Source organism: Amia ocellicauda, chromosome 10 (genome assembly GCF_036373705.1).
Source record: "Amia ocellicauda isolate fAmiCal2 chromosome 10, fAmiCal2.hap1, whole genome shotgun sequence".
Taxonomy (NCBI): Eukaryota; Metazoa; Chordata; class Actinopteri; order Amiiformes; family Amiidae; genus Amia; species Amia ocellicauda.
In genome coordinates this window covers 16,079,624-16,106,315 of record NC_089859.1, presented here as the reverse complement: position 1 = coordinate 16,106,315, position 26,692 = coordinate 16,079,624, and the positions used below count along the sequence as shown (strand labels likewise).

The 26,692-nt window shown below is 43.5% G+C and overlaps 2 protein-coding genes across 6 annotated transcripts in view; both read right to left on the bottom strand.

Moving 5' to 3' along the window:
* Positions 1 to 21,908, bottom strand: part of il2rgb (interleukin 2 receptor, gamma b) — a 49,021-nt gene extending 27,113 nt beyond the window's left edge. For 2 of the 4 annotated variants that reach the window (XM_066715227.1, XM_066715228.1), the window contains exons 1-11: positions 21,771 to 21,908; positions 21,296 to 21,435; positions 20,870 to 21,032; positions 10,149 to 10,239; positions 8,157 to 8,323; positions 7,766 to 7,905; positions 7,340 to 7,502; positions 3,953 to 4,043; positions 1,961 to 2,127; positions 1,570 to 1,709; positions 1,144 to 1,306 (exon numbers count right to left, since the gene is read on the bottom strand). In XM_066715227.1, coding sequence (XP_066571324.1) covers positions 1,144 to 1,306; positions 1,570 to 1,709; positions 1,961 to 2,127; positions 3,953 to 4,043; positions 7,340 to 7,502; positions 7,766 to 7,905; positions 8,157 to 8,323; positions 10,149 to 10,239; positions 20,870 to 21,032; positions 21,296 to 21,435; positions 21,771 to 21,867 — 1,522 coding nt within the window. In that variant the 5' untranslated portion in view covers positions 21,868 to 21,908. Of the gene's footprint in view, positions 1 to 1,143; positions 1,307 to 1,569; positions 1,710 to 1,960; positions 2,128 to 3,952; positions 4,044 to 7,339; positions 7,503 to 7,765; positions 7,906 to 8,156; positions 8,324 to 10,148; positions 10,240 to 10,350; positions 10,440 to 15,540; positions 15,956 to 20,869; positions 21,033 to 21,295; positions 21,436 to 21,770 lie in introns of those variants that run through there. The other 2 variants (XM_066715229.1, XM_066715230.1) reach the window with 2 other exon arrangements.
* Positions 16,541 to 19,245, bottom strand: LOC136760013 (UDP-N-acetylglucosamine transferase subunit ALG13). 2 transcript variants are annotated; one of them, XM_066715233.1, is made up of 4 exons: positions 19,123 to 19,245; positions 18,526 to 18,688; positions 18,222 to 18,360; positions 16,541 to 17,016 (listed from the first exon to the last, which is right to left on the bottom strand). In XM_066715233.1, exons 1-4 carry the CDS (start codon positions 19,138 to 19,140, stop codon positions 16,905 to 16,907), a joined length of 432 nt encoding a protein of 143 aa, XP_066571330.1. In that variant the 5' UTR covers positions 19,141 to 19,245; the 3' UTR covers positions 16,541 to 16,904. The 2 variants fall into 2 exon arrangements, with proteins under 2 accessions (XP_066571330.1, XP_066571329.1); XM_066715232.1 differs by having other exon boundaries at positions 19,014 to 19,232.
* Positions 21,909 to 26,692: the final 4,784 nt, after the last annotated feature.

Genomic DNA, 26,692 nt, shown 5'->3' with positions numbered 1-26,692 from the left:
CTTGTTGTGTGTTACCCTTAAACAAGCTGACATTAATACCAGTTAACTCTCAAACAACCCGATCTTAGTACCAATTAACTTTCAAACCTGTCACGAATACCAACTAACTATCAAACAACCTGACATTATTAATAATTAACTCTCAAAACAACCAGATATTAGTAACAATTAACTTTCAAACAACCTGACACTAACACCAATTTACTTTATTAGTGAAAACAAATTAGCGATTAAAGATTATTGACAGCATTTTTCTTAAAGGATTGACACAAGTACAATATATATAATTGATTAATTGATTTTATGTCATTAAGTTACTTTTCTAGTCAGGTCTTTCCCTTGAAAAATGTAATTCATCCCAAATTTCATTCATCCCATAATCTGTCTAAAGAGTGTGTATTCAGTAGAAGGCTTAACTTCATGAATATGTGTATATATATATATATATATATATATATATATATATATAGAGAGAGAGAGAGAGAGAGAGAGAGAAAGAGAAATTATTAAGAATATTCAATTTCTTTAACAAAAAAGAAAACCCAAAACACAAACAGCTTGATGCCTTAGAAGTGCCTTTTATTAAGTGATTTTTTAATTGTACTTTTCAGCCTCAGTGTGAACACATCTGCTTCATTTCTGGTTAAACTGCTAACACCATAAGAGGTGGCATGACTTCCCCCTTAAAAAGCTACAGATAGACAAATGTAAGGAGGAAGGCAGGGAGGAGGAGGAGGGAAGGAATGTTTGAAAAAAAAACAAAAAAACAACGAATGACTATCCAAAATACAAAATAGCAACAAAAACTCAATAGATAGAGAAACAAGTCAGACAACATTGGCAGGGGTGAGGAGATCTGTGCAGGGTCTCTGCCAGCCAGGCGGCTCTCCAGTGCCTCCCACACTGTACAGCAACCTGAACTTTCCTTGCACTCTAAGTATGTTGTGTCAGCGTATGCTTTGGCCGCTCTCTAATCTCAAAGTGTGTTACACAAAATGACCTGCTGTTAGCAAAAGCCTCAGTGAGAGAAGTAAGAATCCTTCCCACCCGCTCTTTATGACCCTTACGCCCCAGTGCAACACACCGAAGTGCCCCACCGAGTGCCTGACGGGAACTCATGCAGGCCACACTCAGCCATCCTACCTGTGCTGTTGCTGCCCCAGTACACCGGGGGGCTCCAGTCGCTCCAGAAGTCGGACTTCCCGCAGAAATGGGAAATGCGCGTCTGAACCTGGAACTCATACAGCTGTGTCTCGTCTGGGAAGGGCACATTGTAGGGGCTGGGGTAGATCGGCCTGAGGGACTCCTGGGGGAATTGGAGAGCAGAGGAGCATCTGCTGTTCAACACCTGGCTCACGTATCAGTGACTACTCGAGAACTGGTTATTAATTAGCATTTTTTTGTCATTTGAGTATTGGAGCAGATTAACATTTACTATTATTATTATTACTATTATAGTAGACCTGATAGTGTAGAGAATCACTAAGAGAGAGAGTATTGTAAAAAGCATTGCAATTCACGTCCACACGTACACTCCTGTGACAGAAGACTCTTGTTTATCACACTCACCTGCCATTCGGTGTCCTTGCTCTTCCTGTACCGGACCTTGCTCTCCGTGCAGGAGTCTTTGCTGCTGATGTTCCAGTACAGCCAGAGCCCAGAGGCGTTGCTGAAATGCAGAGTCAGGTTGTGGGGGGGGTGCAGCTTCACTGGTGGCCAGAGACACAGGAGAGAGTCAGCCCTGAGGGGACAGGCAGTATGCCCCACCCCAGTCAACACAACATGCAGGCAGGCTGAGCACAGAGCAGAGGACACAATACATAGGACCCTGAGTGGAGGACACAGGACACAGAACACAGAACCCAGGAGCATAAAGAGCACAGACTACAAGCATGAAGGGCTCAGAGCACAGAGCAGAGAGCCCTGATGACTTGTTCTTGCCGCACCGCTCCCCCCTCACCTAAGCCTTTCAGATCGATTTCCTGTTCAGAGACGATCTGGTCGTTGTTTGCCAGCAGCTTGGTGTGAAGGTTATAGAACTTGGAGATGTACTGCATCCTGCAGCCCACCCTGTAGCCCTCCTGCTGCAGGTACTTAGGGCACTCCATAAAGTCCCTTTTCTCTAGTCTGGGGAGAGACAAAAGAACAGGTCATTCATTTAAGTCCATACGTTTTTTTTTTTTTTTTAAGGAATGTAGGGAACAACAGTTCCAACAGTTTCATCTCCAGACACTGAATCGTGATGGTCGCCTGTGTATGTCTGTCACACACTTTTGCTAATCATCCACCTTGGGGTCACAGCGCTATCCTGACTTGTAGCAGAGCCTCACCCACAGCCCAACAGCCTGCTTGCATCCTGCTATGTGACACACACTTGGGGTTTTACTTGGGCAGCAGGCGCCTGTCTGTGGGGAAGCTCTGCACCTGAGCTCTAAGGCAGTGAGTGGACCAATGATCTGCCTGACTGAGAGTTGTGGTTAGCTGGCTTTTGTTCAGGTTCAACTTTAAGGTTGCCAACTGTGAAAGCCAGGTATAACAGTGCAGTAGAATGGCTCTCCAGGACCTGGGCTGGAGGCAGAAGCGGACTGGCCTTTTGGAAAAACAACACAATATAAAACACGATGGTGGAGTTGAAAAGTTAACAGAGGAAGGAAGCTGACCGACTTATTCGGTAGTAGTGCCATAAAGGGAGAATGAGACGATAGAATTTGACAGCAGGAAGACATGATTGTGGAGGGCGATTTCAACAGGATGTTTTAGAAGAAGATGTTTTCTTTAAAGAAACGGTGACAGCAGTGACAGGTGCGGGTCACAGCAGACTGGACATATTCTCAAACAATCTCAAACCACTAGAGTTTAGTTGTTGTTACTGTTGCTTCATAGGTTTATATTTGTACCAGTGTACCTTGTTATAGTGTTACTTTTATATTTGTACTATTTTTTCGTTTCTGCAATGTCAATACTTTTATATACATTCATTTATTAACAAAAAACAAATACACAAATGTTTGAAAAATAATACTTAATGTTTGTTATTTATTGTTTTTATGATATAGATTGTTATTAGTTATGTTATAGCACACAATTTAATTTTTGTATTGGTAAAGCATTTTTTCACTTTTTTGCCATACAACCATGTATTGAACAAATAAGTGCTCTTATTGTTTTCCTATTTTAGATCTTTACACTGTATATAATGTTCCATAAGGGTCCAGGAATTAAATGTTACACTCATAACTTCTTGCTCAGACATTAATACATTTAGTAGGTCTTCCTCCAACCCTCTGGTGTGCTCTTTTTTGAAAGTTCAGATGTGGTAACCCTACACTAGCTAAGTTCACTAGCTCTTGTGTACCCAACTAATTATCAGTGGAGCAGTACATTTAGCTAATGGGTTAAAAGGGGCTACGTAATGAACAGTTTTGCGTGCATTTCAGTGTTTTTTTGGGGGGATGAGTAACCATTCTGTCCAATCAGGCATTATATGAATTCATTTTTGCATATTAAGGGGACCCTATTTTGTTCACTCTCCCTCTTGCACTGAACAAATGCTCAGGAATGTATCCATGAAGCCCTTTTGGGGGTGAGGGGGGTTGGATAAGTTGTCTATATTGTCTATTATGTTCATGTCAATAAAAAAAAAATTCTCACTAGCAAATGGTAGCAAATATGGTGGTTCGTTTTTGCTGGATTTGTATTAATTGCCTTCCTTATCCTTTATTTTGCTTCTATCTTAGCTTACAAACTGAGTTTAAAAGCCATTTTACAAAAAAACTCTTCCCGGGGGATCATGCCCTCAGACCCCCCTAGCAGATGTTGGCTGGTCTGTAACAATCATGGCCCCCTTATGGCTCCCTCATCTAAAAAAATCCTACAAATCCCTGTACACCTGTGGGGATTCCTAGAGTACACCTGGACTGACCCGCTGCCCTGGTCCCCGGGCTCCACTCACCTGCTCTGGAAGCTGTAGTTGAAGTCGGGGCGTCCGTTCTCATTCCAGGTACAGCGCACATATTCCTCGTTGGGGATCAGGCAGCTCACACCTGCACAGGGGATCAGAACTCAGTTTTAATCATTACTGGTGAAACTGTGAATTAATAATACAAAAACATATACATGCAGACATACATACTAATACAGACATGGATACATACACACTCAAGAAAGAACCTTAATTTTACTTTGTCTCTCCGTAGCAGAAAATGGTAAGTTATAAAACAAGGATGGCAACCATCTACAAACACCACCAGGTGTTGTATTTGTCAACCCAACGTGCACTGTGAGCTGCAGAAAAGCCACAGCAGCTCCGAGCTCTGGGCCCTGTCCAGCGGCGGAACTAACTCAAAGCACAGAGGGGGAGGGGCTCTGTTGTGGGCCCCCCCACCACCCCTCTATAAATATATACATATATCTGGTGGAACGTGGATCCCCTTGCTGGGCCCCTAGATGCGGTGGGCCCTGCTGCCTATGCCCCATCGCCCCTGTGTTATTTCCGCTTCTGGCCCTGTCCCACACCGGGCTCTGAGTATCAGGCTTCCGCCTGGTCTGTATGCCTTGCTTGTGAACCAAGTGCGTGGGTGTTTCACAGAAACACAGTTTAGTCAAGGTTTCGACATTGACGGCACCTCAAATAATGTTTTATTGATTTCGTATTTTACAATACAGAAAAAAAGAACAATACAACATTGTTAATTCCCATAATTATTTTGTTTAAATCCAATTCTAAAAAACATTTCTAAAATCATTATAATTCTGAAATAAATCATTCAAAACAGTGAAATGCAAACTCAACATTAAGTAAGTGCATTAAAATTAATGCAAACAAATTCAAGTGAAAAGAAAACCAACAACATAACTCAAATCGTCACCGCAAGAGGGAGACCTAACCTTTCCTGTGATCTGCTCAATGGTGTCAGCTATGGCCGGATTATATCAAACCTTTAACCAACCCGCTAATACAAAACTACAAACATGTCTATCATTGCGGTTTCATTTACGATCAGAGTGAAAGTGACATCAAAATGAACACGCAAGTGAGTACAGCTTTGAAGTGGTTCTTTTATTAGATGGCTGGTCAACATTTTCGTTTTATCCCAGTAGTAGTGGAAACGTAATTTGGCAGTGATTGGGCACACTACATGCCACATGTCACTTTACCAATGCTGTCAGTGTATGTTTTCTGACGGTGACACTTATTGGCATAACACAGGGCTTAATAAACCTGATACAACAAGCAGGTTAGCCTATCTTTTGGAGGTCAGGGGTGATAATTTGACCTGCACACTGGGCAGCTCCCAGCACAGCTGCCTCGCCGACTGCGTAGATTTGCAGTGTAGAGAGGAAGAAACCGACAGAAAAAAAAGAAAAGCAAGATGAAGAATCGATGAGTAAACTCACTGCTTCCTGTAGTTCAGGGCCGGCCTGTCCCCTTCGGGAGGGCCCCCTGGGTTTCTGGTTTTCATTCTCAAGGCCTTGATGTCCTTAGCAGGAGAATAGATTCAAGTTCAAAATGAAGCTTGACTCTAGTTACAAAGCATGAGCCTTGAGTGTCACCAACTTGACAAAGTGCGCTCAGGTCTTTGGCACGATGGGACAGGGTTTATCTAGAGAGGGGGCAGAGGCTGTGCCACGCACTGGATTAGTCTGTCAATATAGTGCAAAAATATTACAGTAGGGTCTAATCACGACCAATTCATTTTTTTCATCTCTTCAGACCCTAGATATGAAACCAGCTGTGACCATTTCAGTCTCAGTCAAGCACAGCTTGTTTAAAAAAAAAAAAAAGGTATCACTACTCTGAGATGGAAATCCCCATTGTTACTGTTTGGACATTTATTGTCAATGTCTGACAGACACATCACAACTGAAGAAAAGGCACATAAAGCTAACCAAACCATAACACGAACAGACTTAAGCAAGAGTATAATTGGACAGTTTTGATTCCGACACAAAGGCCAGTCTGAGCCCTCCTCACTGCAGGACGGGTTCCCCTGCCCGTCCTGCAGTGAGATTCCAGTCAGTCGGCGAAGTCTGCAGTATTAACTAGCGCCGGGAACCGATGGACTTCCCATCCACAACGAGCTCTGTTCCTTCGCGAAAAGACCCACAGAAACGTATAAAGGACGAACTGGGGAAGTTGTATAGGGGGATGTGAAAGAACTCAGACTCGGAGTAGGAAAGCAGTTCACAGTAACATCTTGTTGTGTGTTACCCTTAAACAAGCTGACATTAATACCAGTTAACTCTCAAACAACCCGATCTTAGTACCAATTAACTTTCAAACCTGTCACGAATACCAACTAACTATCAAACAACCTGACATTATTAATAATTAACTCTCAAAACAACCAGATATTAGTAACAATTAACTTTCAAACAACCTGACACTAACACCAATTTACTTTATTAGTGAAAACAAATTAGCGATTAAAGATTATTGACAGCATTTTTCTTAAAGGATTGACACAAGTACAATATATATAATTGATTAATTGATTTTATGTCATTAAGTTACTTTTCTAGTCAGGTCTTTCCCTTGAAAAATGTAATTCATCCCAAATTTCATTCATCCCATAATCTGTCTAAAGAGTGTGTATTCAGTAGAAGGCTTAACTTCATGAATATGTGTATATATATATATATATATATATATATATATATATATAGAGAGAGAGAGAGAGAGAGAGAGAGAAAGAGAAATTATTAAGAATATTCAATTTCTTTAACAAAAAAGAAAACCCAAAACACAAACAGCTTGATGCCTTAGAAGTGCCTTTTATTAAGTGATTTTTTAATTGTACTTTTCAGCCTCAGTGTGAACACATCTGCTTCATTTCTGGTTAAACTGCTAACACCATAAGAGGTGGCATGACTTCCCCCTTAAAAAGCTACAGATAGACAAATGTAAGGAGGAAGGCAGGGAGGAGGAGGAGGGAAGGAATGTTTGAAAAAAAAACAAAAAAACAACGAATGACTATCCAAAATACAAAATAGCAACAAAAACTCAATAGATAGAGAAACAAGTCAGACAACATTGGCAGGGGTGAGGAGATCTGTGCAGGGTCTCTGCCAGCCAGGCGGCTCTCCAGTGCCTCCCACACTGTACAGCAACCTGAACTTTCCTTGCACTCTAAGTATGTTGTGTCAGCGTATGCTTTGGCCGCTCTCTAATCTCAAAGTGTGTTACACAAAATGACCTGCTGTTAGCAAAAGCCTCAGTGAGAGAAGTAAGAATCCTTCCCACCCGCTCTTTATGACCCTTACGCCCCAGTGCAACACACCGAAGTGCCCCACCGAGTGCCTGACGGGAACTCATGCAGGCCACACTCAGCCATCCTACCTGTGCTGTTGCTGCCCCAGTACACCGGGGGGCTCCAGTCGCTCCAGAAGTCGGACTTCCCGCAGAAATGGGAAATGCGCGTCTGAACCTGGAACTCATACAGCTGTGTCTCGTCTGGGAAGGGCACATTGTAGGGGCTGGGGTAGATCGGCCTGAGGGACTCCTGGGGGAATTGGAGAGCAGAGGAGCATCTGCTGTTCAACACCTGGCTCACGTATCAGTGACTACTCGAGAACTGGTTATTAATTAGCATTTTTTTGTCATTTGAGTATTGGAGCAGATTAACATTTACTATTATTATTATTACTATTATAGTAGACCTGATAGTGTAGAGAATCACTAAGAGAGAGAGTATTGTAAAAAGCATTGCAATTCACGTCCACACGTACACTCCTGTGACAGAAGACTCTTGTTTATCACACTCACCTGCCATTCGGTGTCCTTGCTCTTCCTGTACCGGACCTTGCTCTCCGTGCAGGATTCTTTGCTGCTGATGTCCCAGTACAGCCAGAGCCCAGAGGCGTTGCTGAATTGCAGAGTCAGGTTGTGGGGGGGGTGCAGCTTCACTGGTGGCCAGAGACACAGGAGAGAGTCAGCCCTGAGGGGACAGGCAGTATGCCCCACCCCAGTCAACACAACATGCAGGCAGGCTGAGCACAGAGCAGAGGACACAATACATAGGACCCTGAGTGGAGGACACAGGACACAGAACACAGAACCCAGGAGCATAAAGAGCACAGACTACAAGCATGAAGGGCTCAGAGCACAGAGCAGAGAGCCCTGATGACTTGTTCTTGCAGCACCGCTCCCCCCTCACCTAAGCCTTTCAGATCGATTTTCTGTTCAGAGACGATCTGGCCGTTGTTTGCCAGCAGCTTGGTGTGAAGGTTATAGAACTTGGAGATGTACTGCATCCTGCAGCCCACCCTGTAGCCCTCCTGCTGCAGGTACTTAGGGCACTCCATAAAGTCCCTTTTCTCTAGTCTGGGGAGAGACAAAAGAACAGGTCATTCATTTAAGTCCATACGTTTTTTTTTTTTTTTTAAGGAATGTAGGGAACAACAGTTCCAACAGTTTCATCTCCAGACACTGAATCGTGATGGTCGCCTGTGTATGTCTGTCACACACTTTTGCTAATCATCCACCTTGGGGTCACAGCGCTATCCTGACTTGTAGCAGAGCCTCACCCACAGCCCAACAGCCTGCTTGCATCCTGCTATGTGACACACACTTGGGGTTTTACTTGGGCAGCAGGCGCCTGTCTGCGGGGAAGCTCTGCACCTGAGCTCTAAGGCAGTGAGTGGACCAATGATCTGCCTGACTGAGAGTTGTGGTTAGCTGGCTTTTGTTCAGGTTCAACTTTAAGGTTGCCAACTGTGAAAGCCAGGTATAACAGTGCAGTAGAATGGCTCTCCAGGACCTGGGCTGGAGGCAGAAGCGGACTGGCCTTTTGGAAAAACAACACAATATAAAACACGATGGTGGAGTTGAAAAGTTAACAGAGGAAGGAAGCTGACCGACTTATTCGGTAGTAGTGCCATAAAGGGAGAATGAGACGATAGAATTTGACAGCAGGAAGACATGATTGTGGAGGGCGATTTCAACAGGATGTTTTAGAAGAAGATGTTTTCTTTAAAGAAACGGTGACAGCAGTGACAGGTGCGGGTCACAGCAGACTGGACATATTCTCAAACAATCTCAAACCACTAGAGTTTAGTTGTTGTTACTGTTGCTTCATAGGTTTATATTTGTACCAGTGTACCTTGTTATAGTGTTACTTTTATATTTGTACTATTTTTTCGTTTCTGCAATGTCAATACTTTTATATACATTCATTTATTAACAAAAAACAAATACGCAAATGTTTGAAAAATAATACTTAATGTTTGTTATTTATTGTTTTTATGATATATATTGTTATTAGTTATGTTATAGCACACAATTTAATTTTTGTATTGGTAAAGCATTTTTTCACTTTTTTGCCATACAACCATGTATTGAACAAATAAGTGCTCTTATTGTTTTCCTATTTTAGATCTTTACACTGTATATAATGTTCCATAAGGGTCCAGGAATTAAATGTTACACTCATAACTTCTTGCTCAGACATTAATACATTTAGTAGGTCTTCCTCCAACCCTCTGGTGTGCTCTTTTTTGAAAGTTCAGATGTGGTAACCCTACACTAGCTAAGTTCACTAGCTCTTGTGTACCCAACTAATTATCAGTGGAGCAGTACATTTAGCTAATGGGTTAAAAGGGGCTACGTAATGAACAGTTTTGCGTGCATTTCAGTGTTTTTTTGGGGGGATGAGTAACCATTCTGTCCAATCAGGCATTATATGAATTCATTTTTGCATATTAAGGGGACCCTATTTTGTTCACTCTCCCTCTTGCACTGAACAAATGCTCAGGAATGTATCCATGAAGCCCTTTTGGGGGTGAGGGGGGTTGGATAAGTTGTCTATATTGTCTATTATGTTCATGTCAATAAAAAAAAAATTCTCACTAGCAAATGGTAGCAAATATGGTGGTTCGTTTTTGCTGGATTTGTATTAATTGCCTTCCTTATCCTTTATTTTGCTTCTATCTTAGCTTACAAACTGAGTTTAAAAGCCATTTTACAAAAAAACTCTTCCCGGGGGATCATGCCCTCAGACCCCCCTAGCAGATGTTGGCTGGTCTGTAACAATCATGGCCCCCTTATGGCTCCCTCATCTAAAAAAATCCTACAAATCCCTGTACACCTGTGGGGATTCCTAGAGTACACCTGGACTGACCCGCTGCCCTGGTCCCCGGGCTCCACTCACCTGCTCTGGAAGCTGTAGTTGAAGTCGGGGCGTCCGTTCTCATTCCAGGTACAGCGCACATATTCCTCGTTGGGGATCAGGCAGCTCACACCTGCACAGGGGATCAGAACTCAGTTTTAATCATTACTGGTGAAACTGTGAATTAAGAATACAAATACATATACATGCAGACATACATACTAATACAGACATGGATACATACACACTCAAGAAAGAACCTTAATTTTACTTTGTCTCTCCGTAGCAGAAAATGGTAAGTTATAAAACAAGGATGGCAACCATCTACAAACACCACCAGGTGTTGTATTTGTCAACCCAACGTGCACTGTGAGCTGCAGAAAAGCCACAGCAGCTCCGAGCTCTGGGCCCTGTCCAGCGGCGGAACTAACTCAAAGCACAGAGGGGGAGGGGCTCTGTTGTGGGCCCCCCCACCACCCCTCTATAAATATATACATATATCTGGTGGAACGTGGATCCCCTTGCTGGGCCCCTAGATGCGGTGGGCCCTGCTGCCTATGCCCCATCGCCCCTGTGTTATTTCCGCTTCTGGCCCTGTCCCACACCGGGCTCTGAGTATCAGGCTTCCGCCTGGTCTGTATGCCTTGCTTGTGAACCAAGTGCGTGGGTGTTTCACAGAAACACAGTTTAGTCAAGGTTTCGACATTGACGGCACCTCAAATAATGTTTTATTGATTTCGTATTTTACAATACAGAAAAAAAGAACAATACAACATTGTTAATTCCCATAATTATTTTGTTTAAATCCAATTCTAAAAAACATTTCTAAAATCATTATAATTCTGAAATAAATCATTCAAAACAGTGAAATGCAAACTCAACATTAAGTAAGTGCATTAAAATTAATGCAAACAAATTCAAGTGAAAAGAAAACCAACAACATAACTCAAATCGTCACCGCAAGAGGGAGACCTAACCTTTCCTGTGATCTGCTCAATGGTGTCAGCTATGGCCGGATTATATCAAACCTTTAACCAACCCGCTAATACAAAACTACAAACATGTCTATCATTGCGGTTTCATTTACGATCAGAGTGAAAGTGACATCAAAATGAACACGCAAGTGAGTACAGCTTTGAAGTGGTTCTTTTATTAGATGGCTGGTCAACATTTTCGTTTTATCCCAGTAGTAGTGGAAACGTAATTTGGCAGTGATTGGGCACACTACATGCAACATGTAACTTTACCAATGCTGTCAGTGTATGTTTTCTGACGGTGACACTTATTGGCATAACACAGGGCTTAATAAACCTGATACAACAAGCAGGTTAGCCTATCTTTTGGAGGTCAGGGGTGATAATTTGACCTGCACACTGGGCAGCTCCCAGCACAGCTGCCTCGCCGACTGCGTAGATTTGCAGTGTAGAGATACTGTTTATTAGGTTTAGTATTTTTACATTTCTTAAAATAGAACAATTTCAATTTTAATACTTATGATTAAAATCGTTTAAAATATCAGTTCTTAAAATCACTTAAAATTTTTAAAATCTTGTGATTTTTTTAACAAAACTAAAACAATAAACTTTAAAATAAACGTGCTCAAATCAAATAAACAAAACGTGATAAAAGCAAAAACTGCACACCAACAAAAAAGTCAAATACATTGAAGATAACAGAAAATGCAATAGACAAAATAAAGAAACAATTAAAAAGTAAAAATAAAAAACAAACAAAAAAGTCTAATGCATTTTAAATTAAACCCAAAACGGTCAATGTATTTGACAAAAAAATATAACAAAACTATACCAGAAACCCTAAACAATTGTGATTTAAAAACAACTAAGTCTTTAAAAACAATTAAGATTTGTTATTTAAAATCTTCTTTTAAAAACAATCATTCATAAAATCTTTAAAAGATCTTTAAAAGATCTTGGACTCGGGCTCCAGCAGGGGGAACTAACCGTCCCCGGAGGTGGGTCCCATCATGGGATCCTGAGCTCCCCCAGATCTTGTATACGCCAGTTCTTAAAGGCTTCCTCCTTGCCCCTCTGATGGACCTCCAGATTGACGTAGTCTTTTACAAACACCATGCCCCTCCGCGCGATGACGATCGGGTCCAGCTCCTGCTTATTGAACAAACAGATGTTCCGTCCCTCCCACAGTGCCTGCTTCACTGCGCAGACGACACGCCACCAGCACCTCAGGGTTGATGTTGAAATTCCCCTTGCCGGACCGTATAGGATCTGCTGGGCGGTCGCCCGCGCAGGAACGGCGAACCTGTGGAGGAACGGAGAAAACAGGAGCCAGACCCTGTGGGCGGAGGGGCACTCACTAAAAATGTGAGCCTCCGTCTCCTTCCCCAAGCAACCCTTATAGGGGCAGGTGTCATAAGGAGCTATGCCCCTTCTGTGCATAAACACTCGGGTGGGGAGACACCGACTCACAGCCATCCAGGAGACATCTTTCTGCGTGTTCGTGAGGCAAACGTGCGTAGCGTTAGCCCAGATAAACCGGCAGGTTTCGGGAGGGAAATCTTCTATCCGGCTGGTCTCCTGGGCAGATCTCATCTGACTACAGATGGTCTTATAATCCCAGGAGGCCAGCACGACTTTATGGAGGCCTACTTCGAGCGCAAAGGCTCGGAGCGCCCTGTAGAACGGCGGGGGATCCCACGAGTGCGGCCTGGTGTTGTCCATGGCGCAGAGGCCGAATGGTCTCAGGCTGCTGGCAAAATAAAAGCGGTTCATGAAACTCACTTTCTTGCCAGCAGCCTGGATGTTCTTAACCACATAGGCCAGCCCCTGCGCCTTTATCAGCCGCACAACGTCCGGGACCCCCCTGCCTCCATCCAGGGTACCCTTCACCATCTGCACTCTTTTCAGCCTCTCCATTTTGCTCCCCCAGACAAACCGAAATATAATTCGGGTCACTAGTTTTGCGATACCCTTGTCTGGGGGGAAGATCATTCCTACGTAGAGGAGTATCGGGAAGAGGATGGCCTTTACGACCAGCACCTTACCAGCCATCGTCAAGGTCCTTGTGCTCCAGCCGTGGATCTTCCTTTGGACCTTTGCTATGGCCTCCTCCCAGCTCCGGGTGCCCGTGTTGGTCCCGTCGATCGTGATCCCCAGAACCTTGATAAACGGCTTCACAGGGAACACGGTCGGCGGGCCCCGGCCGACAGGCCATGCCCTGGAGAGGTAGACCTCGCTCTTGGCCTTATTCACAGCGGCCCCCGTCGCCCTGCAGAAGCCGTCCAGCAGTTCCTCGACCCTGGCCACGGACGGAGCGTCCGTGCAGACCACGGCCACGTCGTCCATATAGGCCAGGGCCTTCAGTTGCTCTCCGCCGGAACCCGGGAGATGGAAACCTGTCACCCGGACGTCCCGGCGGATCGCCTGCATGAACGGCTCCAAGCAGAGGACGTACAGCAGGGCCGACAGGGGACAACCCTGCCGGACCCCCGACCTGACCGGAAATGGTTCGGTCAGGTGGCGGTTCACAAGGACCCTGCTGCTTAGGCCGGTGACACTTATTGGCATAACACAGGGCTTAATAAACCTGATACAACAAGCAGGTTAGCCTATCTTTTGGAGGTCAGGGGTGATAATTTGACCTGCACACTGGGCAGCTCCCAGCACAGCTGCCTCGCCGACTGCGTAGATTTGCAGTGTAGAGAGGAAGAAACCGACAGAAAAAAAAGAAAAGCAAGATGAAGAATCGATGAGTAAACTCACTGCTTCCTGTAGTTCAGGGCCGGCCTGTCCCCTTCGGGAGGGCCCCCTGGGTTTCTGGTTTTCATTCTCAAGGCCTTGATGTCCTTAGCAGGAGAATAGATTCAAGTTCAAAATGAAGCTTGACTCTAGTTACAAAGCATGAGCCTTGAGTGTCACCAACTTGACAAAGTGCGCTCAGGTCTTTGGCACGATGGGACAGGGTTTATCTAGAGAGGGGGCAGAGGCTGTGCCACGCACTGGATTAGTCTGTCAATATAGTGCAAAAATATTACAGTAGGGTCTAATCACGACCAATTCATTTTTTTCATCTCTTCAGACCCTAGATATGAAACCAGCTGTGACCATTTCAGTCTCAGTCAAGCACAGCTTGTTTAAAAAAAAAAAAAAGGTATCACTACTCTGAGATGGAAATCCCCATTGTTACTGTTTGGACATTTATTGTCAATGTCTGACAGACACATCACAACTGAAGAAAAGGCACATAAAGCTAACCAAACCATAACACGAACAGACTTAAGCAAGAGTATAATTGGACAGTTTTGATTCCGACACAAAGGCCAGTCTGAGCCCTCCTCACTGCAGGACGGGTTCCCCTGCCCGTCCTGCAGTGAGATTCCAGTCAGTCGGCGAAGTCTGCAGTATTAACTAGCGCCGGGAACCGATGGACTTCCCATCCACAACGAGCTCTGTTCCTTCGCGAAAAGACCCACAGAAACGTATAAAGGACGAACTGGGGAAGTTGTATAGGGGGATGTGAAAGAACTCAGACTCAGAGTAGGAAAGCAGTTCACAGTAACATCTTGTTGTGTGTTACCCTTAAACAAGCTGACATTAATACCAGTTAACTCTCAAACAACCCGATCTTAGTACCAATTAACTTTCAAACCTGTCACGAATACCAACTAACTATCAAACAACCTGACATTATTAATAATTAACTCTCAAAACAACCAGATATTAGTAACAATTAACTTTCAGACAACCTGACACTAACACCAATTTACTTTATTAGTGAAAACAAATTAGCGATTAAAGATTATTGACAGCATTTTTCTTAAAGGATTGACACAAGTACAATATATATAATTGATTAATTGATTTTATGTCATTAAGTTACTTTTCTAGTCAGGTCTTTCCCTTGAAAAATGTAATTCATCCCAAATTTCATTCATCCCATAATCTGTCTAAAGAGTGTGTATTCAGTAGAAGGCTTAACTTCATGAATATGTGTATATATATATATATATATAGAGAGAGAGAGAGAGAGAGAAAGAGAAATTATTAAGAATATTCAATTTCTTTAACAAAAAAGAAAACCCAAAACACAAACAGCTTGATGCCTTAGAAGTGCCTTTTATTAAGTGATTTTTTAATTGTATTTTTCAGCCTCGGTGTGAACACATCTGCTTCATTTCTGGTTAAACTGCTAACACCATAAGAGGTGGCATGACTTCCCCCTTAAAAAGCCCCGGGGTTTGGACCAAAGGATCTGTTACCGCAACAAAATAGGGTCCTGACCACCTGGCCCAACTCAAGACAGACACACACAGACTCAGAAACATGCAGCTTAACAGTTACATTTAAAAAACAACAATGTTTTCAGTTCTAGCTAGGCCGGATATGAGCCGTGGTGTGGCGCAGGTAGAATAGCAACTCTGAATGGAAGGAGGGAGGCAGAGATGTGTAAAAGCACTCACTGATGGCGCCGCTGCCTCCTGTTCCGCGAAGAGATGCTGCGAAAAGAAGCAGGAATACACCCAATGCCATGGTGAGCCCAGACAGAGGTCTCACGCTCGCTCTCTCTCCCTTTCTGAGTTGTTACGGTGATGGAAGCTGACTGGAACCTCTCTCTTTCTCTTTCTCTCTCTCTCTCTATGTGCGTGCCTCGAGTCATGTCTTCTGTGTTGCAGGGTGGTTTCCTGTGAAGCTGCGAAGGCGGCCCTGTTTGTGTGTGTGTGTGTGTGTGTGTGTGTGCTTAATGTTGAGGTGTGATAAAGCGACACTGAGCTAGTGAGTTCAGCCCTGGAACTACTGCCCTGTTCTTGCCAGCAGTGAAAGTGACTTTAATAGCTTCGGCGTTACTGCATTTCTCGTGTTTGAACCAAGACCTGTCAGTCCCCTTCCCCCGTGAATTTGTTTTGTTTTCTTTGTTTACTCTTCTTTTTCTTTCTCAAAATCAAAATCGACGAGCCTCTCTCTCCTGGATGGGCTTCTACACAGTTCTTCTAACAATTCTATGCAGCCATAAGATTTAAAATACTGTTTTATTGTGTGTAGTATTTTACATTACATAAAAAAACAATTCAAATTTTTAATACTTATGATTAAAAACTTTTAAAATCAATTCTTAAGTTGGTAATTTGTTCTGGGTATGACTCTGTTCGCCTGAGGAATTACGAGATGTGGTCAGGAGAGGAAGTCTGTGGACATACACTTCAGTCCAGGGGAATTGATTACAAGCCAAATAGGCAAACCAGTTTGCATTAAAAACAAAACAAAATAAAACCTCAACATATATATAACATAACCTATTCCTTGATCTACACCCATGGAGAAAGTTTCTCCACTGACGAGTATCGCTCGATTAGATTTTCACCTCGTGACAGAGACAGGCCTTGTTTTGTATAATTTATGTTGCAGAATATCTTGGGTAATTAATTCCTATAATTATAAATAACAATTAAAAATATATATATATACTTTTCAAATGCTGTTTTAATAATTTTAATACCACCCCCATAAAACATCCCACAGTGTATTTGCAGGGAATTTACACCATTATGTTGTTGTTGGGGTCAACGTTTGTTAAATGTCTGGTACAGCAGACTACAGCTCTGGTGCTCAGAATCCCCAAAAAACATTGCCCTCGGGATGGAACAGCTTGGGTTCTGTAAGCGGTCGGGTTCTCTGGGTCAGCTCTGCCTGTTGGCACTCGGCCTTCACAACGTCACACGAGTCCAGCTCTAGTGACCAGGATGCTCCCAGAGTCCACAGTGCATCTGTGCTGAGCTGCAGAGCAAGAGAGCTGATGCTGGCAGGGCTCTGTGGGCCCTGACTGGCCTCACTGCAGCCCCACTGCCCTGTCCAGGAACACGGCGAATGTCTGTGGCTGGCCTGGGAGGAAAGGCACCAGTGCAGACAGGTCCACTGTTCGCAGAGTCTCTGTGAGATTACTGGGTGGGTGGGGAGGGGGGCACAGACAGAGAAATACAGGGGGGTTAAGATTGCACAGGTATACAAAACTTTAACTGTCAGAGACACTGACTCCAGGATCATGAGTACCACAAACTCAGGGGAGGCCAACCATCAGGCCTGGTGATATTGACTCACGGTAACTGTACTGCAACCGCCTTTATCTTACATTGGGGAAAACCAGTGCTCTGATTGATCGACTGTTTGAACTGCCACTCCTGGAAGCAGACATCACAGACAACACCAGCTACTGGTTGTTGCCACTTCAGCAAGTTAAAACTCCACCTAAGGATCAATGTCACAATGCACACACAGTTCCTACTGCAACAGCGTCTTCAGTGCCCCACTGGCAGACACAGGTGCAACATGAAAAGTGCTTAGACAAAGTGCTAGAGTTAAAAATAGCCTGACCCTAAGAATTTCTCTTGAAAATGACAAAATACCTAACAATATGCACAGTAATATGGGCAGTTAGATTCAGCTTCCTGTAACTGATTGAGCTGTCAGTTAATGAGCCTTTGACACAGAAAGAGCCTCTTCCTCCTGCTAGCTGACGAGCACAAAAACACACATCCTGCAACAGAGCCCCGTCTGAACTGAACGGAGGGAACATATGCCTGCATTTCTGGCTTTTCAACAAATACTGGGAGAAAGAAATATGCAGAGATAGACATGCACACAAACACAGACAAAAGATGAAATATGCATGTGCACACATACAAGCACACAGACAGAGATGGAGAGAAACATGCAAGTGCGCACACACACACACATACTCAGACATTACACAAACTCACACAGACAGAGGAGGAAATAGAATCAGAGAGAGAGAGAGAGAGAGAGAGAGAGAGAGAGAGAGAGAGAGAGAGAGACATGAACAAACAGGGAAACTGTAAATGTGGAAAGAACAGAGAGATGGCAAGACAGAAACACAGAGAGACAAGTCCGATATTGACACAGAGACACTCACAGGCACGGACAGACAGAGTCAGACACAGAGAGACAACCAGAGACACACACACACAAAGACAGAGAGAAAAGACAAACAGTAAAAACACCCAGACATATCCGGAAACAAACACACACACACACACACACACACACACACACACACACACACACACACACACACACACGAACACTTGGGGACAGACAGGGGCAGGCCGGCCAGGGGGGGCTCAGTTACCTGCAGGTGCAGTAGTGTAGGTGTCCCTGGCTGTGCAGCGCTCTGGCCAGCTCCAGCTGGTGGTTGTTCATCAGCTGATCATTGACGACCACCAGGAGGGGTCGCCCCGCTCCCAGCGTCTCCAAACAGCTCCCTGCCCCTGGGGGACGGGACAGGACAGGAGGCAGATCGACCAGAGACATAAACTGTGTTAGCATTGCAAATAATTCACAGAGACAGAGAAATCAGTTTAGAAATAATATAGCCCAGCCTAAATGATGCCAAAATGACGAGACAATCTACGTCACACTGGGATTGAGGGTACCTGCGTGGCTGATGACCAGGTCGGCGTCCCGGATGTCGTCAGCGATGGAGTCCTTGTAGCGGAAGACATGCAGCGCGATCCCCGGGCAGCCGTCCGGGCTGGGCTGCACCGAGCCGCGGCCGATCTGCAGGGTCAGTTTCTGGTAGCCCAGCGCTGTCAGAGCCTGCAGGACACGGACAGCTGAGCAATTCGCCCGACTACGTGGCCTTGCAGGTGTAGCAGACAGGTTTAATATTATACGGGCTACAGCTCGGACACACACAAGATACAATGCGCTCTTCCGCTTCCGAGAACCTGTGAAACCAGTGGTAGTATTTGTGACTTATTTCGGTGTTGGTCGGGTTGGTTTGTGTCACTACGGGGGGCGAGTGCAACTGTGCGTGTTTTTATTATCAGAAGGTGACTCGCAAATCAAACTTGACGCACTGGCCCGTCTCTAGTGCGCAGATGCCCGGCCCGAGCGGCACAGCGGTACCCGACCTGCTTACCTGAACGGCAGCATCCGAGGTGACGCTCTGGATCAATTCATCGAAACTCGTTGACCCCACAGTAACAAACACGGTTTTCATGACGCCAGGCCGTTGAATACTTACTGACCCTCAATAAAATGTGCATCTGCGACGCTGCCTAATGTTTAAGGTGGTTTGTCGGTCCAGATACAGCCGCAACTCGGTTCACTTCAGCGGCATCAAAATGACAACACACAGCTGCGCCGGCTCCTCGGCCAACTAACTCCTATCCCGGAGTTTGTTTGAGACTCCACAAAGAAGCGCCGTTGTTTACTGCCCCCTGGTGTTTAAGCGGAGAAACACGCCAGTTAGATCTCTACACGACTATCCGTTCCAGGTATTTAGCACTAATAAAACACCAATACATACTACTACTACTACTACTAATACTACTACTAATAATAATAATAATACAGAATATAATAGAGGCAATTGACAAGTCTTTGATAATTACACCAAGTTTTATTTTACAGTACAGTAAATGTAGTGCAGCGTATACATTCAAACCCTCCTGTACTCAATGCTTCAGTCTGTCAGTGCTGTCATGTCAGCAACGAAGGCAGGAACTGAACTACAGCTATCACCCTCCCCATCATTCACTAGCACACGCAACGGCCAACTGAAACAATGCCAGATGGCAGGAAGCTACAATTGTGTCATGAAAAATTAACAACTAAAATAAGTTTTACATCTATTTCTATAATTAATATAGACTTAGGCGACTTACAACATAAGTGAAAAAATACAGAGAAGTACAAGGCATAAATCATTACTAAGTTCAACTTAGCTAAAACATAACAATTCAAAATACATTTTACAGATTCCAATTTACAATTTACACAAGTACAGTAAGAGACTTCCTACATCCTGGACAGTGAAAGCTAAGTGCTGTCAAGATGTAGGGTTACAGTCAGGGGTTATGGGAAAGGGATCAAGGAGGAAAACAATCAAGAACGCAAGAAGCATAATAAAACTGTGAAGTGCTATCTAACGGGGATAAAAGGACTAATATTACAAGTACTGTCAGAAAAGATGTGTCTTGAGTAAGCGCCAGAATGAGGTCAAGGACTCTGCTGTTTTGACTTCGGTGGCAGGTCGTTCCACCATTTAGGGGCCAGGGATGAGAAGGAGCAGCTCTGGAGGAAGGAGAGTGGAGAGGAGGTAGAGTTAGTCTTCTGGCACTGGAGGAATGCAGTGGTCTGGACGGGGTTGAGATTTACCATCTCAACCATTTCCATTTCTGCTTCTGTAGTCCCAACTGGGCTTTCCCAGTCTATGTTTGGGAAATTTAAATCCCCCTTGATAACAGCCACATCCTTGCTACATGCAGTCCTGATTACACTGTACAGTGCAACATCTTTCTGAATATCTGAGTTGGGTGGTCTGTAACACACTCCTACCACTAACCCTCCAGATCGTTTATTCAAAAGTTTAACCCACAAAAATTCTGTTTTGTTACTAGGATCTAATTTGAGTTCTTCTGCCTCAATGTCATTTCTGACATATAATGCAACCCCACCTAAGCATTCTCCCTGTGCCCTCTCCGTGAAGCCTTGTTTCCTCACCTCACCTGACCCCTTGCCTGACCCCTTGCCTGACTTCCCATCTACTGCTTTGGACCTATTGCCTTGTTTGTCTCATCGCCCGACCATCGACTGTGACCACTAACATGTCTCTGCCTTGCACTTGTTTGCCCTGATCTGCCAGCACCCGACCTACGCCTGTCCGACCATCCCTCGATCACGCACTGCAATTGGGTCCCCAGCTCCCGTGCCCCGCGCATCATGACAGGGTGCCTGACGGGAACTCATGCAGGCCACACTCAGCCATCCTACCTGTGCTGTTGCTGCCCCAGTACACCGGGGGACTCCAGTCGCTCCAGAAGTCGGACTTCCCGCAGAAATGGGAAATGCGCGTCTGAACCTGGAACTCATACAGCTGTGTCTCGTCTGGGAAGGGCACATTGTAGGGGCTGGGGTAGATCGGCCTGAGGGACTCCTGGGGGAATTGGAGAGCAGAGGAGCATCTGCTGTTCAACACCTGGCTCACGTATCAGTGACTACTCGAGAACTGGTTATTAATTAGCATTTTTTTGTCATTTGAGTATTGGAGCAGATTAACATTTACTATTATTATTATTACTATTATAGTAGACCTGATAGTGTAGAGAATCACTAAGAGAGAGAGTATTGTAAAAAGCATTGCAATTCACGTCCACACGTACACTCCTGTGACAGAAGACTCTTGTTTATCACACTCACCTGCCATTCGGTGTCCTTGCTCTTCCTGTACCGGACCTTGCTCTCCGTGCAGGATACTTTGCTGCTGATGTCCCAGTACAGCCAGAGCCCAGAGGCGTTGCTGAATTGCAGAGTCAGGTTGTGGGGGGGGTGCAGCTTCACTGGTGGCCAGAGACACAGGAGAGAGTCAGCCCTGAGGGGACAGGCAGTATGCCTTCCCCCACCCCGGTCACCACAACATGCAGGCAGGCTGAGCACAGAGCAGAGGAACAATACATAGGACCCTGAGTGGAGGACACATGACACAGAACACAGAACCCAGGAGCATAAAGAGCACAGACTACAAGAATGAAGGGCTCAGAGCTCAGAGCACAGAGCCCTATCTCTGTCCCCCATCAGGGCCAGTAAAGCTATACTCAGCAGGGACAAACACAAGCTTTCCTTACAAAATCTGAACTGAGGACGACCTGTTCTTGCAGTACCGCTCCCCCCTCACCTAAGCCTTTCAGATCGATTTCCTGTTCAGATACGATCTGGCCGTTGTTTGCCAGCAGCTTGGTGTGAAGGTTATAGAACTTGGAGATGTACTGCATCCTGCAGCCCACCCTGTAGCCCTCCTGCTGCAGGTACTTAGGGCACTCCATGAAGTCCCTTTTCTCTAGTCCCTGTTCAACCCCCATGTCTCCCGTCTCCCCTGTCATGAAAGAGTAATGAATGGTATTACACATCTACTTTTACATATATACACATGGATTGACCTTTTTTCTTCTTCCTAAGGGGCGTAGGGAATGTGTCTCCATCAGTTCCATCTCCAGACACTGAATTGTGACAGTTGCCTGTGTCTGTCTTTCAATCGCATTTGCCAATCTTTCACCTTGGGGTCACAACACAAACCTGCCTTGTAGCAGAGCCTTGTAGCAAAAAAAGCAATATTCCGGTCCAGTAACAGGCCCATTACTGGACCGGAATATTACATTTAATATCTCAGAGATCATCCAGGGCTTTCCAATGATGTATAGCATGAATACATCAGATTTCCCTGACCGAAACACAGAACTGGCTGCAGCCCATAGCCCCTCCCCCTTTCTACACACGCACACACACGCACACACACGCATACACAGAGCCACAAGACATTGATTCAATTTAGTAAAAAATAATGGAAAAACAACACAATACAAAACGCAATGGCGGAGTTGAAAAGTTAAGGGAGGAAAAAGCAGTCCCTTGAGTCATGTAGGAAGCTAACCAACTTATTCAGTAGTAGTGCCATAAAGGGAGAGTGTGAGTGAGACGGTAGAATTTGACAGCAGGAAGACGTGATTGCGGAGGGTGAAAATCAACAGGATGTTTTAGACATTTTCTTTGAAGAAACTGTGACAGCAGTGACTGGTGCGGGTCACAGCAGACTGGACATATTCTCAAACCAAACGGTATCTTCATAGTTTTATATTTGTACCAATGTACCTTATTATAGTTTTAAAATGAATTTTCATATAATTGCTTTTCATTTCTGCAAAGTTCATATTTTTAAATACATTCATTTATTAACAAAAAACAAATATGCAAATAAATTGTTTGAAAAATAATACTAATCAGTCATGTTATTTATTGTTTTTATGTTATATATTGTCATTATGTTTTAGCACACAATTTGTTATTTTTTTCTTGGTAAAGCATTTTTATAACTTTTTTGACATTTAAATATCTTGCCCTTAACAAATGCTTAGGAATGTATCCATGAAGCACTTTTGCGGGTTCAATTTTGCTGGATTTTTATGATTTGCCATCCTTATCTTTAATTTGCTTCTATCTTAGCTTAAAAACTGAGTTTTTAAGATGCCACTTGCAAATGTTGGCCACTCTGTAGTAATCATGGCCCCCTCATTTAAAAAATCCTACAATCACCCCTGCCCTGTACACCTGTGGGGATTCCTAGAGTACACCTGGACTGACCCGCTGCCCTGGTCCCCGGGCTCCGCTCACCTGCTCTGGAAGCTGTAGTTGAAGTCGGGGCGTCCGTTCTCATTCCAGGTACAGCGCACATATTCCTCGTTGGGGATCAGGCAGCTCACACCTGCACAGGGGATCAGAACTCAGTTTTAATCATTACTGGTGAAACTGTGAATTAAGAATACAAAAACATATACATGCAGACATACATACTAATACAGACATGGATACATACAAAAAATAGAATAAACACTAAAGAAAAGGTAAAATTAAGGTTTACTTTTCATAGCAGAAAAAGGTAAAACATAAAGCGTGGATGGCAGCCATCTACAACACTACGAGGTGTTCTATTTAGTTCAGCCTAACATGAACTGTGAGCAGCTGCAAAGCCACAGCAGCTCCGAGCTCTGGGCCCTCTCCCACACTGGATTCTGAGTATCGGGCTGTCATCTGGCCTGTGCGCGTTGCTTGTGAACCAAGTGTATGGGTGTTTCACAGAAACACACAGTTTAGTCAAGGTTTCAACACCAGCGGCATCTCAAATAATCACCACCAGAGGGAGATGTAACCTTTCCTGTGTTCTACCACAACAGCTACGGACAGATTAAATCAAACCTTCAACCAATCTGCTAATACAAAACTACAAACATGTCTATCATTGCGGTTTCATTTACGATCAGAAGAAAGTGGCATCTTAGTCAAAATCAACCCGCAAGTGAGTACAGTTTTGTAGTGTTTTCTATTATTGGGTCAACATTTTCATTTAATCCCAGCCCTAGTTGAGACACAATTTGGTAGTGGCTTTATTGAACATAAGAACATAAGAAAGTTTCCAAACGAGAGGAGGCCATTCAACCCATCGTGCTCGTTTGGTGTCCATTAATAACTAAGTGATCCAAGGATCCTATCCAGTCTAATTTTAAATGTTCCCAAATTTTCAGCTTCTACCACATCGCTGGGGAGTTTTTCAGATTGTGATGACTCTCTGTGTGAAGAAGTGTCTCCTGTTTTCCGTTTAGAATGCCTTGAAGCCAAATTTCCATTTGTGTCCCCGGGTGCATGTGTCCCTGCTGATCTGGAAAAGCTCCTCTGGTTTGATGTGGTCGATGACTTTCATGATTTTGAAGACTTGAATCAAGTCCCCATGTAGTCTCCTCTGTTCCAGGGTGAAAAGGTTCAGGTCCTCAGTCTCTCAGTAGAACATTCCCTTCAGACCTGGAATAAGTCTGGTTGCTCTCCTCTGAACTGCCTCTAGAGCAGCGATATCTTTCTTTAAGTGTGGAGCCCAGAACTGTCCACAGTATCCAGATGAGCTCTAACTAGTGCATTGTACAGTCTGAACATCACTGCCACATAGTCCACATAGACTCCTAGGTCTTTCTCATGCGTTACTTCATCTAGTTCTATTTCTTCCATAGTGTAATTATAGGGACATTTTTGTTACCTGCATGTATTACCTTGCACTTGTCCACATTGAATTTCATCTGCCAGGTGTCGGCCCACAACTGAATATTATCCCTTTGAGTCCCTTTGAATAACCTGTGCTGCCAAGATTGTATCTGCTGAGCCACCTATTTTAGTATCATCTGCAAATTTGACAAGTTTGCTAACTATCCCAGAGTCCAGATCATTAATATAGCTTAGAAAAAGCAAAGGCCCTAGTACTGATCCCTGTGGAACTCCACTAACAACCTCTCTCCAGTTAGAAGCAGCTCCTCTAATCGACACCCTCTGTTTCCTAGACATCAACCAGTTCATAATCCATCTACTTACATTACCCTTGAATGCCTACAGCTTCCAATTTGAGGATCAGTCTTTGGTGTGGAACCTTATCAAAAGCTTTTTGAAAATCTAAGTATATCATATCATATGCTTTCACCAGATCTACAGCTGCAGAAAGCATATGATATGATATAATATGATTATCTTTTGATCTGTACTTTTGTACTGTATTATTGTACTTTTTAATGCTCTTATATGTTGTCAGTCGCCCTGGATAAGGTCTGCTAATCTGCTTGTCTGCTAATTAATAAATAATAAGAATAATAATTGGCTGGCTCACCATGCTGATCCCCTCCCGGTCCCTGGCACGATCCAGTAGCCTAAATTCACAGCGCCAATGTGCCGTATGGCATGAGATCTAGTTGTCAGATCTCCCTTCAGCTCTCTCCAGCCTGAATTTTTTTAACCTCATCATTGGACATGTTAAGGAAAGACATTCTTTGCTTAAAGATTCTTAGACGGATTTCCCTTTGCTGACCCTGATTATGACCCTGCTGTTGTATATGGAGGATAATTTGTTCCTGATAAATAAGGAATTTGATAATTGTGTACGACAGTGGTTCTCGAGGTCCTGGAGGAACACCTGCCCTGCTGTTTCTTCCAACGGAGCTCTCAATTACTTAATTATAGTAATCTGATTACATTTGACTCTTTAAATTGCGTAATTGATAAAACGTTGTTCCTTAATAAGATAATTTCTTTATACAAATTTATACTTAACTTAAAACGTGTAAGTTTATATATATATATATATATATATATATATATATATATATATATATATATATATATATATATATATATATATATAATGACCCTTGTGAATTACAGTTATCCTTTTTATTTATTATTTCGATCTGAGCATTTTGCTTCCGTTTTTATTGCTTATTTACTTCATTATTATCACTTTACTTTCGTTGTATGTATTTCCTTATTCTATCACTTCTCTTTTTCCTTATATTCACTTAAAATGTCACGATTGTTCATTGATTGGTTATTATTCACTAATTGCTTAATTTTCACCAAACCAAAAATAATCTCTCGTGTGTGAATTTGAATCACTAGGGAAAAAACAATACCGCCTACAGCGACTTTACAATGTAAGTTCGAACTTTGGAATGCTTTGGGCTATCCTTCCAATTGCATAATGAAGATGGGATTCTCATCCTGGTTTAGGAACATCAACTGGACACTAAATATGCATTTATACACTACATGGTCAAAAGTATGTGGACACCACTTCTAATGACAGGTGCATAAAATCAAGCACACAACCATGCAATCAACCACGCCTATAATCCCACCCACGTATTGTAATCGCTCCAGTCTCCGCCCCTACATTGTATTTATATTTGGCCCTCTCCACGCAGTCATCGTGTAAAACAAAACACTGACGCAATCCAATGTATTTATTACATTTAATTCAGTCATTACCATTGCGCTGCTTTAAGCAATGTAAAACATGAGTGTTATATTTAATTGTGGCATTAAAATACTACCATGCTATAAAGCAAAATGCATGTATAAAACTAAAAAATAAGCTTGTATTGATTAACAACGTGTGCATTGTATTTACAGTTTTTCTTGATTGCTAAGACACTTTTAATGAAACTCGGGTCAACTTGATCTTAATCTTAACCTAATGAGCAAAACAGTATTCATTTCTCATTGCTTTTACACATA